At 46.8% G+C, this 13,772-nt stretch overlaps 1 protein-coding gene across 3 annotated transcripts in view; it reads left to right on the top strand.

Annotated features, from left to right (window-relative positions):
* CAMTA1 (calmodulin binding transcription activator 1) overlaps positions 1 to 13,772 on the top strand; it is a 224,518-nt gene that overhangs the window by 51,125 nt on the left and 159,621 nt on the right. For all 3 annotated transcript variants that reach the window (XM_065696626.1, XM_065696622.1, XM_065696621.1), the window contains one exon: positions 12,012 to 12,147. In XM_065696626.1, coding sequence (XP_065552698.1) covers positions 12,012 to 12,147 — 136 coding nt within the window. The remainder of the gene's footprint in view (positions 1 to 12,011; positions 12,148 to 13,772) is intronic.

The following is a 13,772-nucleotide window of genomic DNA, read 5'->3' as shown; positions in this document are numbered from 1 at the left end:
TGTTGAGATGCCAATAATAAATTCCTTTAACAGCTCACCCCGTTTGTTTTAATGTGATCTAACGGGAGCCGTCAGGATGCCTGTCCCAGAGCAGACAACGGTCTTCAGGTATTTCATGTGAACCCTTCCCATGGCTGGTCCAGGCTGGGCAGCAGGTACAGGCTGGTGCTCCTGGAGAGCTGGTTTCCCTCTGTATGTAACCCATGGCTCAGGAGAGCTGCATCAGTGTGGAAGACAGCACTGGCCAACCAGGATGAGATGTCCCTATTTCTGTTATGGATGGAATTCACTTGGTGTGGATGCTGAAGGTTGGCTCCTCCATCCCATTGACCTCTCTGCAGCCACCATGTGTGGTCACCAGGCTCTGACTTTGCCATGCATCAGTTGGGTACAGTTCCAAAGCTGTTGGCTTTATAGCTGGTCGGTGCACACGAAGGTCTTCTGCTCCTCTGCCTGGCTTCGTAGGGGATGGCAGTGCTGGAATGCGAAGGCTTCTGCTTTTCTTCACACAGCCTTGTCCCTTGGGGAGGCAGAGAACCCTAGAAAACATGGAATCCTCAGAATATGCAGTGATCTGCTAATAAAGTGATTCTGTTATTCAGTAGAGTACTGTCTGCCTCCAGCGAGCCTTTCCCATTGATAGAAATGGCCAAGGAGAACACATGGAGTTTCTTTTGGACAAATCTTGATATTCAGGCAGGCTCTATCTATTCCCAGATCAAACACTGAGGGTGGGAGGATGCTCAGTTTCAGAGGCTGCTTGGTGTGGGTGCATCCCCCCATGCTGCCTGCACTGTCTGGGTGTATGGGGCTGTGAGCCAAGTGAGAGAGGAGCTGCCTTTGTCCTGGGTAGAGCAGGAGGAAGGTGAAAATGTGCCAGGGGAGATGCTGGGTTGGGGCTCCTGACGGCCAGCACCAGCCCTGCCAATGTTTTCATGCACTTTATGCTCCCAGCCAGAGGGAACCCAGAAGGATGGAGGGTTTAATTGCTGTTGTGGGGCCACTTTGGAGATGCTCTTTTCCATGTAAATGGGTAGAGGCTGCAGAAGGGCTGGGAAAACTGGGATTTGTTCACACTGCTTTAAACACCAACAAAATTCAAGTCTTAGTCACATTTTAAAGGCTTTGCAACTTAATTTATATTCTGGTATGGTAATGAAGAAGCATCCTTTGTCCAGGAGGTGAGATATGCAAAACTAACCTTTAAGTTGCTCATAATTAACCTTTAATGATATTCTCACATTTTTTTCCAATGCATTCCCTGCATCAAAAACAACGTATGGGAAGAGTGCCTGAGACTGCTTGTTGCATCTTAATGGCCTGCAAATATCAGCTGATTAAAAATAAACTGTTTATGGGGATTATTTATCAACAGAGTCGTTTCCCTCCAGGGAACCTGGCGCTGAGGTTACAGAGTGGGGCTGGAGCCAGGTCCTGCAGCCCTCCCCATGCTCCGTCCTTGGTCAGCAGAGATGAGGATGCCTTTGGTCCAGTGGAAGGGGGATGCATTGCGTCTGGAGGGTGGATGCTTTGCTCTCCACATAGGGAAATTGTAATATTTATGGCAAATACAGTGAGATTTAAATTGCACATCGGTGTGTTAGGGAGCGTGTGCCAGAAATCTGGGATCGGGAAGAGGATTTTTGGACCCCGTGCATGTGAATCAATTGCATACATCCCAGGGGTCCTGCTGTTTGTATTGGAAGGATGGGGATTGATTTGTGTAACAAGCTCTGTGTGTGTCAGGAGGTGAGAGCTGGGTTTCTGGTTCTGGGGTGTATTTTGGTGCTGAATAACATTGTGTTGATAGCAAGCAGTGTTTCCTCTTACTGTGGTGTGAGGCATGTTTGTTGACCTGGTCACTATGGTGTCCCTATGCACGCTGCTGGGCTTGTAGAGGAGTGCTGAGGACATACATGAGCTTAGTCCAAATGTGGAGGAGCCTGTGGGTGAGCAACAAATACGGACACAGGGGCCAAGATCTTAGTTTTCCTTTTGTTTTTTCCTTCCCAGCCCTGAGAAACGCAAGTTTGCAGGGATGTGGCCGAGGCTCCCCAGGGGTTACTCGTTGCCATTCCCGCACTGCAACAGTACTTCAGTATCATTAAATTTTAAGTTCCATGTAGAATCTGGTGGGTAGGCAGATGTACCGGGGCGTTAAACTTTATGTCACTTAAAAATGGTGTTCAGGTACATCAGAGGGAGCCCATCCAGCTGTAAAATTATCTGGTTTATGATGCTGCATCGCAGCTTTGGTCTTTTTGTGTTAATTAAAAATGTACCTGAAATCTCGCACCGTCAGGTAATTGCCACTGTGCTTTTTGGTTTCCTGTAGCTCCCTGACACAGTGTGAAAGGACCTGATTCTTCTGCCAGGGTTTGGTACTACTTACAAGGGGAAAAGACTTTGCTAATGGGGATAAACACTTCCCTGTTTTCCTTGGCTGGTTCAGTGCTGGGTTTCTTCTGTCCTTCCCCTGGGCCGTCTCCAGGCTGGGAGCAGGGAAATGTCCTGCTGGAGTTAGGAGCTGCTGTTTGCTGGGTCCAGGAGTGTTCAATTTCCCACTCAGAATCCCAGACTGGTTTGGGTTGGAAGGGGCCTTAAAGCTCCTCCAGCTCCAACCACTGCCACGGGCAGGGACCCCTTCCACTGGAGCAGCTTGCTCCAAGCCCCTGTGTCCAACCTGGCCTTGAGCACTGCCAGGGATGGGGCAGCCACAGCTTCTCTGGGCACCCTGTGCGTCCACCTGCTCTTGAACCAGAGCCAACATCGCTGTGCTTGGCGTGGATGGGGATCCCCAGCCCCATGGAACAGGAGTCTGCTGAATCGCTACCATGCTGCTTCTGGAATTAAATAAAAGGCCTCGTCCTGAGGCGTCCCACGTGATGATGCGCCGAGTTTTTGCAGCGTGATTTATGTTTGGCCGTAGGATTATTGTTTTCTATTGATTCTGAGGGAAATAAAGCAGCAGTAAAAGCCCATCATGAGCCTCCTGGTGGAACGTGAGAACTGGAAGATTTGCTGCCAGAAATCCTGTTGTCTCCTTGATGGTGACTCCTAAAGCACCGGCACAGCTGGTCTCAAAGTGAGCGTCACCTCACACTCATCCTCCTTCTCCTCCTCTTCGCATTGCCTGGCTCAGTCCTTCAAGGATGCTCTGGTGCTGCTGTGGCTGCCTCGTGGCCTGATACATAGATGGGTTTTGGGTCCAGCAATGCTGAAGAGGCTTCCCAGGATCTTCTCTGCTGTCTTATCTGCAGGAGGCGATCCCTTCCTCTGTCGATGTGTGAAATTAAACCTGTTTCTCCGACATTTCGGGGCTTCTTTTCCATTCTGAGAAATGAAGTTTTGCCCCAAAATGATTCCATTTACCTGGAAACTGCTGCTTCTTTCCATCCTTCCCAGTGTGCTGTCATTCTGGAGCATGTTGTTTGCTTGCTGCTCACATGCCTGGCACTTGTACAAGATGAACAGTTAAATTTATCAACTCTGGCCGAGCCGTTGTGCCTTTTCGCTGCAGAGCCAAAATGTGCTGCTCTGTACCATCTGAATGGGTTTTTCCAGCCTGATTTAACAATGCCACATGCAGCTGAACACCACGGCTGTCATTTTAACACACAGAGCACTGGTCAAGTGATGGAAACAGGAGGGCTGGTACCAGCAGGGTGCTGGGGCACCTCTGTGACTGCAGAGGTGCTTCGATGGCATTTTGTGATCAGAAATGTAGAATTAGTGGATGTGATGAATCACATATTCCTGTTCTGCTGGACCCTCTTGTGCTACAGGCTGTTAACTTCCATCTCCACAGATGAACCTGCACACTGAGGCCAAGATTCCAAGCTGCAGGGAAGTGCTTAGGTGAGAGGGACCAGTGGATCCCTTGGGGATCCATCCGGCTCCCTCCCAGCAGGCAGCAGCATCCCTGCCTGTGCTTCACCGGAGCACGTGCGTCCTGCTGCTGCCAGCGAGAGTGAATTGTGCCCATAGTATTATTTCTGTATTTATTTTATAAATGTCAATGATGAACTAAATTAAGATAAATAAGGCTGTTCCCTCTCGCTGTTTAATTTACTAAATTTTAATGAGACTAATAACATCTGTACTTGTTCCATCTTCTGGCTGGCTGGGAGACGTCAGCGGGTCTGACAGCTCTGCTCCGCTCCTCTTCCGTGAATGTTTATGAGCAGAGCATTTTACAAACGTGGCATTAAGCTGTTCAGTTTTGTCTGTGCTTCAGCTTACACCAGTGGAGAAGCTGAGGCAGTGATGCAGATGATGGATGAACACCGTCTCTGTGAGTGAAATGGGGATGTTTTCTAAGCGCTGTTGTAAAATGCAAGCAATGGGCAGGAGTTGCAGCGATGGAGATGGACAGAGGTGGGAGCAGAGCCGAGATGCCTGTCCTGGAAAGGGAACAGTGTTCTCCCATGGTTTCCCAGGCTGGCACAGCTCCAGTGGGTTGTTGGTGCTTTCCCTCCATGCTCTGTGGTTCATGGGGGGCTGGAGGACCGGTGGCATACGGAGCATCCCTTTGCCGTCGCGCCGGTGCCCTCTGGAAGGTGACCATTTGTTTCTCATCAGTTGAGCCTCTTGCACAGCAAATGGGTCATGCAGGGGACATCTTCCTGCTGGATAAGCAATTAGCTAAAATAAACTACTCAAAGGACAAATTATGCAGGACTCTCGCTCTGTAACAAATGGATTAATTGACTTTGGTATTTGTGGGATGTTCCCTCTCATTTACTGAACTCTCTCTGGCTGACAAAAAGGTCGTGTCTTTCTCAGCAGCATTTCTGGTGCCGGGGTGTAGGGAACAGGCCCTGCCTGACTTCTCTATTGCCCTGGCTTGGTGAAAAACAGAGGAAAGAGTAAACCAGGAGGTTTTCATCAACTGAACTCAGGCAAACACTGTCGATGCCTGATGCTGGGTGCACTGGAGGGGTATGAGGGGAGGCTTATAAGACGGATTCAGGCAAACTTGGATGGTCTCAAATTAGGGCATGATGGAGAAAGGCTTTTCTGTTATCAAAAGTTAGTTCAGGCTAAATTAATCTGAAAATGTGTAATTTCATCTCAACTAAAAATACTGTAATGTAATTAAATTCAAAAGTAGGATGAGCTGGGAGGGTATAAGGAAAGATAAGCATCGGAATGAGACAATAATTGAGTTTGTATTGTAAACACATTCCTAAAGGAATTTGGGATGTTTTAAGCTGCTTCATTATAAATTTTAAGTCAAGAGTGCTTAACAGCTTTGGCATATTTGGGGAAGTGGTTGACTACCTTTGTATTTGTCTGCGTTCTTTGTTTGCAGGATTTTCTATATTGGGGTTTAATTTTCTCTTATCATCTATTGGTTTATTAAGAAGTTTGAAGGCGAATAAGGCTTAAAGTTGGAAAATGTGTGTTTCCACGTGAAACTGGTTGTTTTGTGGATGCATATAAGCTTTTAATCTGTTTTTTGTACTAGTTGGATCTTTATAAAATCGATAGATTAGTATCATTAAAGCCCTTGATGTATTAATTCTGAAGGACGTCACATTTGAACTGGAGCAAGTAAGTCACTTCCATGCACAAGTCATTTACGTAGTTCTTCTGGCTGGCAGCATAGGAAAGGGGTCAGGGTTGTATCCTTCCTTAGGGATGCTTGTGAGGAGGATGAGCATCCTAAAGCCATCATTTGAATGCTTTCAGCCCAAAACCTGGTTATCAGGTTGTCTGGGGACCCTGCAGTTGGCAGTTTGAGAATCATTCCCCTGGTGCTAGCATCTGTATCTTCGTGCAGCGAGTGTTGCACAAGGGATGCAGAGAATGGGCGCTGTCTTGCTCTTGGCTTGATCCAGAAACCAAACAGCGTGAGGAAGGGAGATGCTTTGGAAACGGCCTTGTGTCTCGTGGTGATAATGGCCAAAGTAACACCTCTTAGATGGTGCCGCACAGGCTGCTGTGTTACGGAACTTTGTTCATTGCAAAGGTTTGCAGGAAAAATGCAAAAACCTTTCCATTTGCTAAAAATGCTTTACGCTTAATTCTGAAAAATTACTTTGTGGATCTTCATATTTCACAGGCCATAACTAGATTACTGCCTTTTACTGGAATGCTTTGTGTTAATGAAGACCGCCTGGGATTACAAAATAGATTTCCTCTACAGAAGGCATTATGTGGTTATTTTTTACTGTCTGGCATTCTAGTTAATCGCCTTGTCATCATTAATTGATGGGACTGGATTGATAGAAACAAATAGATTCCATTCCTGAGGCTCATTTGAAAGAGAGGAGGGGCTTAGAGCAGGCTGCTGCAGGGTGTTTGGGCACGTGCCTCGCGCGCAGCGTGTGAGCAGTGACCCGAGGAGAGCTCATTCACTGAGGGTGGTGCTCGGGCTCAGTTGGCTCTTTGGAGGTCTCTGCTGTGCTGCAGCCCTTTGGCTGGAAGGTCATCGACTGTCGAATGTCAGATGCCGATCTGAAGTGGTTTGCAGTTAAAATTGATAATTAATGAGTTATTGCTCCATTTTGGGGTATTTACAGGTTTCCTTAGTGTCTGCAGTCACGTTTCCATGGAGCAAGAGGAAGGGCAGGTGGCACCGGTGGCTTTGAGCTCTCCGGGTGCACGTGAGCACACGGATCGATGGGGGCTCTTGGTACGGTGCAGACATGGGGATGATTAATCTGGAAACAGTGTAAAGCATTCACGAGTTGTAAGAACTACTTCCCAATAAATCAAACAGCATCCTCATGGGAGTAAGGAGGGGAAATAAATGAGGGCTAAAGAAATTGATAAAGATCCTTGAGCAATAAAGAGATGAACGCCAGTGCTTTTAAAATCGAACAAAGTTGATTTAACTGTCTTTTTTCATACCTTGTACCAAGATTTAAGTCTATAGCTTGTCATTATATCGAGAAATAATTTGCCAAAAGACTTTTTAGCATTTTGTGTGCATTCCACTTAATGGCAATTTTAATATTCTCGCTTTGGTCCTGCGTCGTTACGAGGAGGTTTCAATTGCTCGGCGCACTGAGGAGTTCATAAAGATTGTTTCTAATTTCTTTTTCAAATCTGGTATAGAGTTCAGAGCCATCAACACATGAATTATCACGCTGCTCAGTGGAAATGTGAGCAATACTATTGTTAGCTGCTTAAACTAAATACCTGTCTTTGGTACAGTGCAGCTTCCAGAAGACATGCCTGCTTAGGCTGCTCTGGACAAGGTCTGACTTCCTGTATTGCTAGGAGGAGAAGAGCTGGCCTGTCTGGTCACACTGGGAGCACCACACATGAGCTATAGCTGGTTTCCCAGAATGGACGAGAAATACCAGCCTTGGTCTTTATCTGTAGGGTATTAAAGTGATGCTTCAGAGAAGTCTGTGTTCTCGTGATCAGTGGTTCCCTTAGAGGTTTTTTTGCAGTCAGCGCATCTCGTTTCTAGCTCTAGGACCCTGCTGGGGTTTTCTCTTGTGTTTTTTCTCCCCTCTGCCCCCCAGATGAGAGGGATTTGCTTTGCCTTTTGTTTTTCCCTTTGTCAAAGAACTCTTTCTTGCTGTGTTACCCCAGGCATAGGGGGAACGGAGGTCGCTGCTCCTGGGCAGAGCCTGACAGCACCCAAATTTACCCAGGACAAGAGCTCTGCCTGGGCTTCAGAGCCCCCCGAGGCTCAGGGAGGTTCTTGAGTGCACAGAAGCGATTTAAAATAGCACATAACCTATAAACTCCCTGGAAAGTCCCCGGCCTCGGTCAGGAAGCATTTCCTCAGCAGGTTTTATTTTCTCTTTGTAGATGTGTTTATGGTCTTGAGATGGAGATAGTTGAGTTGAGAAGCAGATCTGATAAATGGAGGCACAGGAACAAGCCAGGATGGCCCAGGATGCGTTGTGGCTTTGCCAATGTGAGGCCTGGCAGTGGGGCTGCCTGATTTTCCCAGTTGCCTCCTCTGGGAGGTTTTTAATACTCAATCTTTTGGGCTGCTCAAGATCGTTATGGCACAGAGAAATGGTTTCCTGATATAAAACAACCCCGTCTGACTCAGAGTTTGGCTGCTGGTACCTTCACAAGGCTGCAGTTGATAACTGATGTGCTTTAAGGTGTGTATAAAGGAAGGCCAGCATCCAGATGATGCTGTTGAGGGAGACACAGTCAGGAAGCTTCTAGAAACCGAAGGAGGGATGTGGGAGGATGGTCAGCTCTTGTGTTGAAAACATTGATGACACAGGTTTTTCTCTGTATCGTTCTTAATTGGCTCTAAATGTTAAAAGTAGAAAGATTGTTAATGGTTGAGTTAATCAGGATGAGTAACTGTGATGAGCAAAGATGCTGGATGAATCTTCTGTGGAGTTCACTTTTGGCAACGAAACGCGATGCTATTGAATGTGAATGGCAGCAGAGTAAATGTTTACTGAGAAGTCAAATCCTATTATTAGTTGTATTACTATTATTAATGCTGTTATCCCTGTTCCCTGTTTTCTGTATGTGTCAAGAGCAAGTATGGGGAGCAAAAACACGCAGCACATTCATAGAAATAAGTCTTAGCACGGGAAGTGTGGTACTGGATGGAGTTGTTCAGTGAAGATACCTCCTCCATAGCTGCTCCATCACTCTCCATCCCCACAGCCTGCGGAGGACACCACAGGGGCCATTGTCTGCAGACAGAGCTGCTGTGCTTTGAACCTGGTTGCATTCTCTGCAGAGACTTTGCCGTTGCGAGGACAGTTTAGGGCAGCTTTTGGTCCTGCTAAGTCAGCAGAGCCCCAGATGTTGCTTGGTTTGACCTCTGTAGGCATGCACTGTTCAGACAGAAGTACCTGGAGGATGTCCTTTTGCAGCACTGGCATCTGATCAACCCTTCAATATAGCCCCAGAGGACTGGTTTTGGGGTAAGGCTTTGTCAGCGGGTGCCCAGTGCTTTTATAGTGCTTTGTAGCTTTGTAGCCTTCAGATTTGATCCTGATCTTAAGGAAATGCTTTACTTGGCAGCCCACAGCAGTCCTGTGATATGGTACAAAAGCCAACTTCGCGCTGGCACACGCTTGTTCCGTTCTGTTTGTTGGAGCCGCAGGTAATTACTCCCATCCTTAATGAATAGCATTACTTTTGCTGATGAACACGAAGGCTACATGCTGGAAAGAGGAGGTAAGGATTAAGTTTTATGGCCTACCGCTGCGATGAAAAAGAGCATCTAGGTACCAATTAATGTCCCCTTGATGGGATTAGCCATTGCGCTAACTGCAACTCTGGATGAAATTGCTAAGTCTGTTATTTTAGACTTTAACTTCTTAAATATTGTAGACACAAAATAAATGAACTTTCATCTTAAATGCAAATGACATTTAATTCCAGAGACAAAAAAAGTCCATTCTATTTATGTTTCCTTGTGATTTAAACCTCTTCCTACACGGATAAGGTGGCTTCTGAAGTGTGTACTTCATCTCTGCAGAGTTTGAAGATCAGGTGAATTTCAAATGTAATCTGGGTTTCCTTTGGTTGCCGTGCTCATCATCTCAATGCTAAGTGAGGACAGGGGGGATTTTACAGGCAGTGGCCTCTCCCTGCGAGGTGACACATTGCTGTGTCCTCAGCAGAGGACCCATGGTGAAGTCTGAACATCTCTGTTCAGTTCATGGGAAGCTTCTTCAGACATGCTCAGCAGGGCAGCGATCGCTCTCCTCTCATAGGAACGAGCACAAAACACAACTGTGGTTAACCAGGACTCCTGTTGTAGTGTCGGGATTAGCTGGAATGCAGGTGGGCGTGATGGCAGCGTGCTGGACCATGATGCCATCAGTCGGTCCTGCTGGGCTCTGGGATGCAGACGGGATGCTCTGCAAGCTCTTACTTGGCTTTGGTTTCCAGCCAGGGTGTCCTCGTGCTTCTCACTGGCTTGTGTCACTCCCATTGGAGGAGTTAGGGCTCTCAGGATGAAGGCATTTTCAAGGACTTCATCCTCTTTGTGTTCATTGGGGAACAAGGGCAGAGATCCAGCGCACTGATTTCTTACAGGGCTCTGTCAGTCTTTAAGGGTTTCCTCCAAGACTCCAGCTTTTCCCAGCCAGTGTTCTGCATCAGTAGGTTGCTCCTTTGGGGGAGTGGAAGTTAATTTCTCATTATGGCTGTGCATAGGCTCGGAAGATGGGAGGTAGCCCCCTCTTGCTGTCTCCTGGTCCTGTGATAACTTCACAGCCAGAGAGAATCAACCTAACAGTCACGCAGGATAAAAACCACCATAATACCGACCGTAAGCTTGTGCTGCAGCATAAGCAGGAGCCATTTGTCAGGGAGCAGCTTCACACCTTATTTTGTGTTTTTATTGTAAGGAACTGAGGTACTTTAAGTGCCCTCCTTGGCATGGAAATGATAAAAGATAAGATAAAAAGTGAAGTTTTTAGAGCCGTGGACCTTCTCAAGGCAGGGTTCTGGCTGGTCTTATTCCATTGTCCTGTTAAAAAAAGAGTCGCTTTTGGCTTTTGCAGTGTTTGCAATTCCCTTTTGGCAACCCAGGCTCCCCAGGCAGTAAATCATAGCTTTCATTAAATGATACATCTGACATTTACCAAATCTTGCTGTGACGATTTAGAAGGAACGAGTCACACTGAACTGCCTTATTAATACTGCAGTAACGAGATTAAGGGATGAGCTCGGTCGTTCAGGCCAAAAGGACTCGATGAGCACAATGGAGAGGCAGATACAAAGCATCAGTTGACCAAAATATCCTGATCTTGTTTTGTGTTAGTTCCTATGAGAGTGGCTGGGATCGGTCCGGAGCTCGAGGTCAGCATCCTCAGAGCCTGGGCAGCCCCAGGCAGGCAGCAGCTCCCACCAGTGTGCTTGTTCACTTTAAAAATAAGTCTGAAAATGGAATTTAGCATCCTCTTCCCGGCTGTAGCAGGAACAACTTGGGCAAAAATAGCCCTTATGCTGTTGTGGCTGTTTGTGAGAGCTGCGGTGGTAAATAACAGGGGAGAGGGAGGGAAGCATCTCAACTCTCATCAATACTTAAGACAAAAGGCTTTCTGCTCTGCAATTACTCTTCCTGTCCTTTCCCATCCTTCCCCCAGGCCACATGCAAGGAACCTAAATAGAGATCAGGCAGCTTTTAAATGCCACAGGCTCATAAAAGAGGAAATTCAGCACTGTAAGGTTGCTGCCTATTTGGGTCTGTAAGCAGCGCACCATCCTGCAAGCTCCACACACTGGGACCAGCAATAACTGCACTGCTGGTGCCAAGAGCTGCCCTTGGCTGGGGCTCCGGCCTTCTCTCCTGAGCATCATTTGGGGGGGACAAGCGATGTGCCCGGCCAAGGGCAGGTCCTCGCTGTCACACCCAGGCTCATGGGGATTTTGGGGGTGTCTCGTGAGTGGGGCTCGCTCATGGGGTGCCAGCAGTGATTGTGCTTTGTTGTTGTGGTTTGCCTTTCGGTGTTTCCAGCCTGAACTGGATAAATACAGTGAATTACTGTACATGAGCAAGGCAAAGTGCTCGGCTCCTCTGCTGCTGGGGGGGTCGCATGCTAGGTTTGCTCCATTCTCCTCTTGCTGGTTCCTTTCCTATAGTTTGCTGCCTTTTTCTGTTACAGCAACAACCCCTTTCTTGTCTCCTTGCAAACAGATTTGAAATGCTATTGCCCTTCCTTTGTTATCCTAGGAATTGGCTGGAGGGAGAGAAATTGTCTATATAAAATGAACAGCAACCCTTTCTTCCTTAACTTTCCTTCTGCTTTTCAGCATTTAGCTGAGCTCGATCACAATAAATCCTGTGAAAACACTGGCTCTTTCTTGACAAGATTCCCTCTTTTCTTTAAACCTGGCACACTTCCTTCATTAACTACAAGGTTCTCAAGTGAAATCTTGCAGATTGCAAAGCATCAGTTATTCCAGCAGCAAAAAGTGGATGTTTGTGTCACACCAAATGCAGGCTATTGCTTTTCCATGGAGACCTCCACTGGCCTGTAGCACTTTGCTTCATGAACTCTCTTAGGGTGTTTGTTTTCTGTAAGTAATCCAAACCTGTTTCTTGTTTTCAGACCGCAGAATGGTTCTATGATCCTGTACAATAGGAAGAAGGTGAAATACAGGAAAGATGGTTATTGCTGGAAAAAAAGGAAAGATGGGAAAACCACCAGAGAGGATCACATGAAGCTGAAAGTCCAAGGAGTGGAGGTAGGAAACCAGATGGGGATGGTTTGGGTGGTGGCTGGGTTGGGCTGCCCAAAACACAGCACCATGGGGCTATCCACACGTTCAGTAATGTGCTGAATTCCAGCTTCCACACATGTCCCGTGTTACTGCTTTGATCAAAACCTGAATATGGCTTCACACTTGGGTGTGTTGCTGCTCTCTGGGTGTCATGAGGTTGTGCAGCTGCAGCATGGAGGACAGACATGGAGGTGTCTTCACCCCGAGCAGCTTCTGGTAGAACATGTGCTGGTTGCAGCAGGTACTTTGGGTGACCAAACATCTTGGGGGGTGTGTGTGTGTTGCTAAGCTGCTTTTATTATTACTTATGTTTTATACTGTGTGAACTGTGTATGGATTTTCACAGGTTTTGGTAGCAATGGCCATAGTTTTCCTTATGGTTGTGAAGTGTTGGCCTTACACTGTGCAGAAGTCGAATTGAATTCATACCAGAATCAGACTCTGGTTTGGGGATTGTTTGGAAGGTGACTGTTGCTCTCCTCATGGTATTTATTCATTCAGACGAATTCGGATGGGTGATTCACCCGACAGTGTTTCTGAAATGAGCCTTTCTGTTCTAAAATAGGTTGTTTGACACAATTGTTCTTCTTTAAACTCCTTCTGTGTGAGGAAGGAGCTGTTCGAGTGCTCTGATCACTTCTGGTGTTAAAGGTCTGCACCGATGCAGATAAGAAGCACATCTACTTAACTTCTTCAATATTTTATTCAATGGGAACTACATTTTCTGATAGAAGCCCAACTGCAGAGCTTTGCCTCGCTTAGTTACTAAGACAGTAGGGCTGCATTCCTGCATTTGATACTGAATCCAGGGTCAGAACCATAACAGGGTTTTAAAGTGTGTAATGGTGGCTGTGTCATCAAGACAGACTCTGATTTCAGCAAGCTAATAGTGAAGCAGTGAGGGTAGACACTTGTATAACCTGTGTTGATAGCCACAGCACCACCATGGGCAGGAGGCAGCGCACAGGTACGTGGTCATAGCGCAGAACATAGCGTAGAACGGTGGTGTTCAGTCACAGGCAAAGCTTAACCCAGGTCTCGAGGTGCATCCAACAGCCTTCAGGCTGGAATTAGGGCTACGCTGAGCTTTCCAGCCTCACCCCTGGCTTGTCTTGGTGGATGGTTTGCATTGCATTAACCCTTATGATGATGGGTACCACGCTGGCATCACCGGGAATGGGAAGCGGCCAAGTGCCTGGAATCCACCTCAGGCTCCAACTTCCTCCTGGGCAATTTGTCATTCTTACGTTCTGTCTGCTTTAATGAGGTTTTGGGGTTTAAAATAGTATTAAATGGATTGCATTATATTACACCAGAGAGGCATAACTTTGTTCCATAATTTTTACATCCAATAACAATGTTTTATTATGACAAGCACAAAAAAAACCCAAACCCAGAAGAAGGCAGCAGAATAGGAATTGCGCCTTGTTTTGTTTCGGGTTTGCAGTGCGTGATTTCATTAACTCCTGTGAACTTTAATGATGCAGAATACGAAAGCCTGCACTGCAGGGCTGAGCTGGAGGGGGTTGTTAGTGACCACTGGCCACTGCACATGATGAAACAAAGACTTTCTGGCCTGTTTCGTCAAA

The sequence above is a fragment of the Lathamus discolor genome, chromosome 16 (genome assembly GCF_037157495.1).
Source record: "Lathamus discolor isolate bLatDis1 chromosome 16, bLatDis1.hap1, whole genome shotgun sequence".
NCBI classification, from domain to species: Eukaryota; Metazoa; Chordata; class Aves; order Psittaciformes; family Psittacidae; genus Lathamus; species Lathamus discolor.
This window is presented reverse-complemented; position numbering and strand designations above follow the sequence as displayed.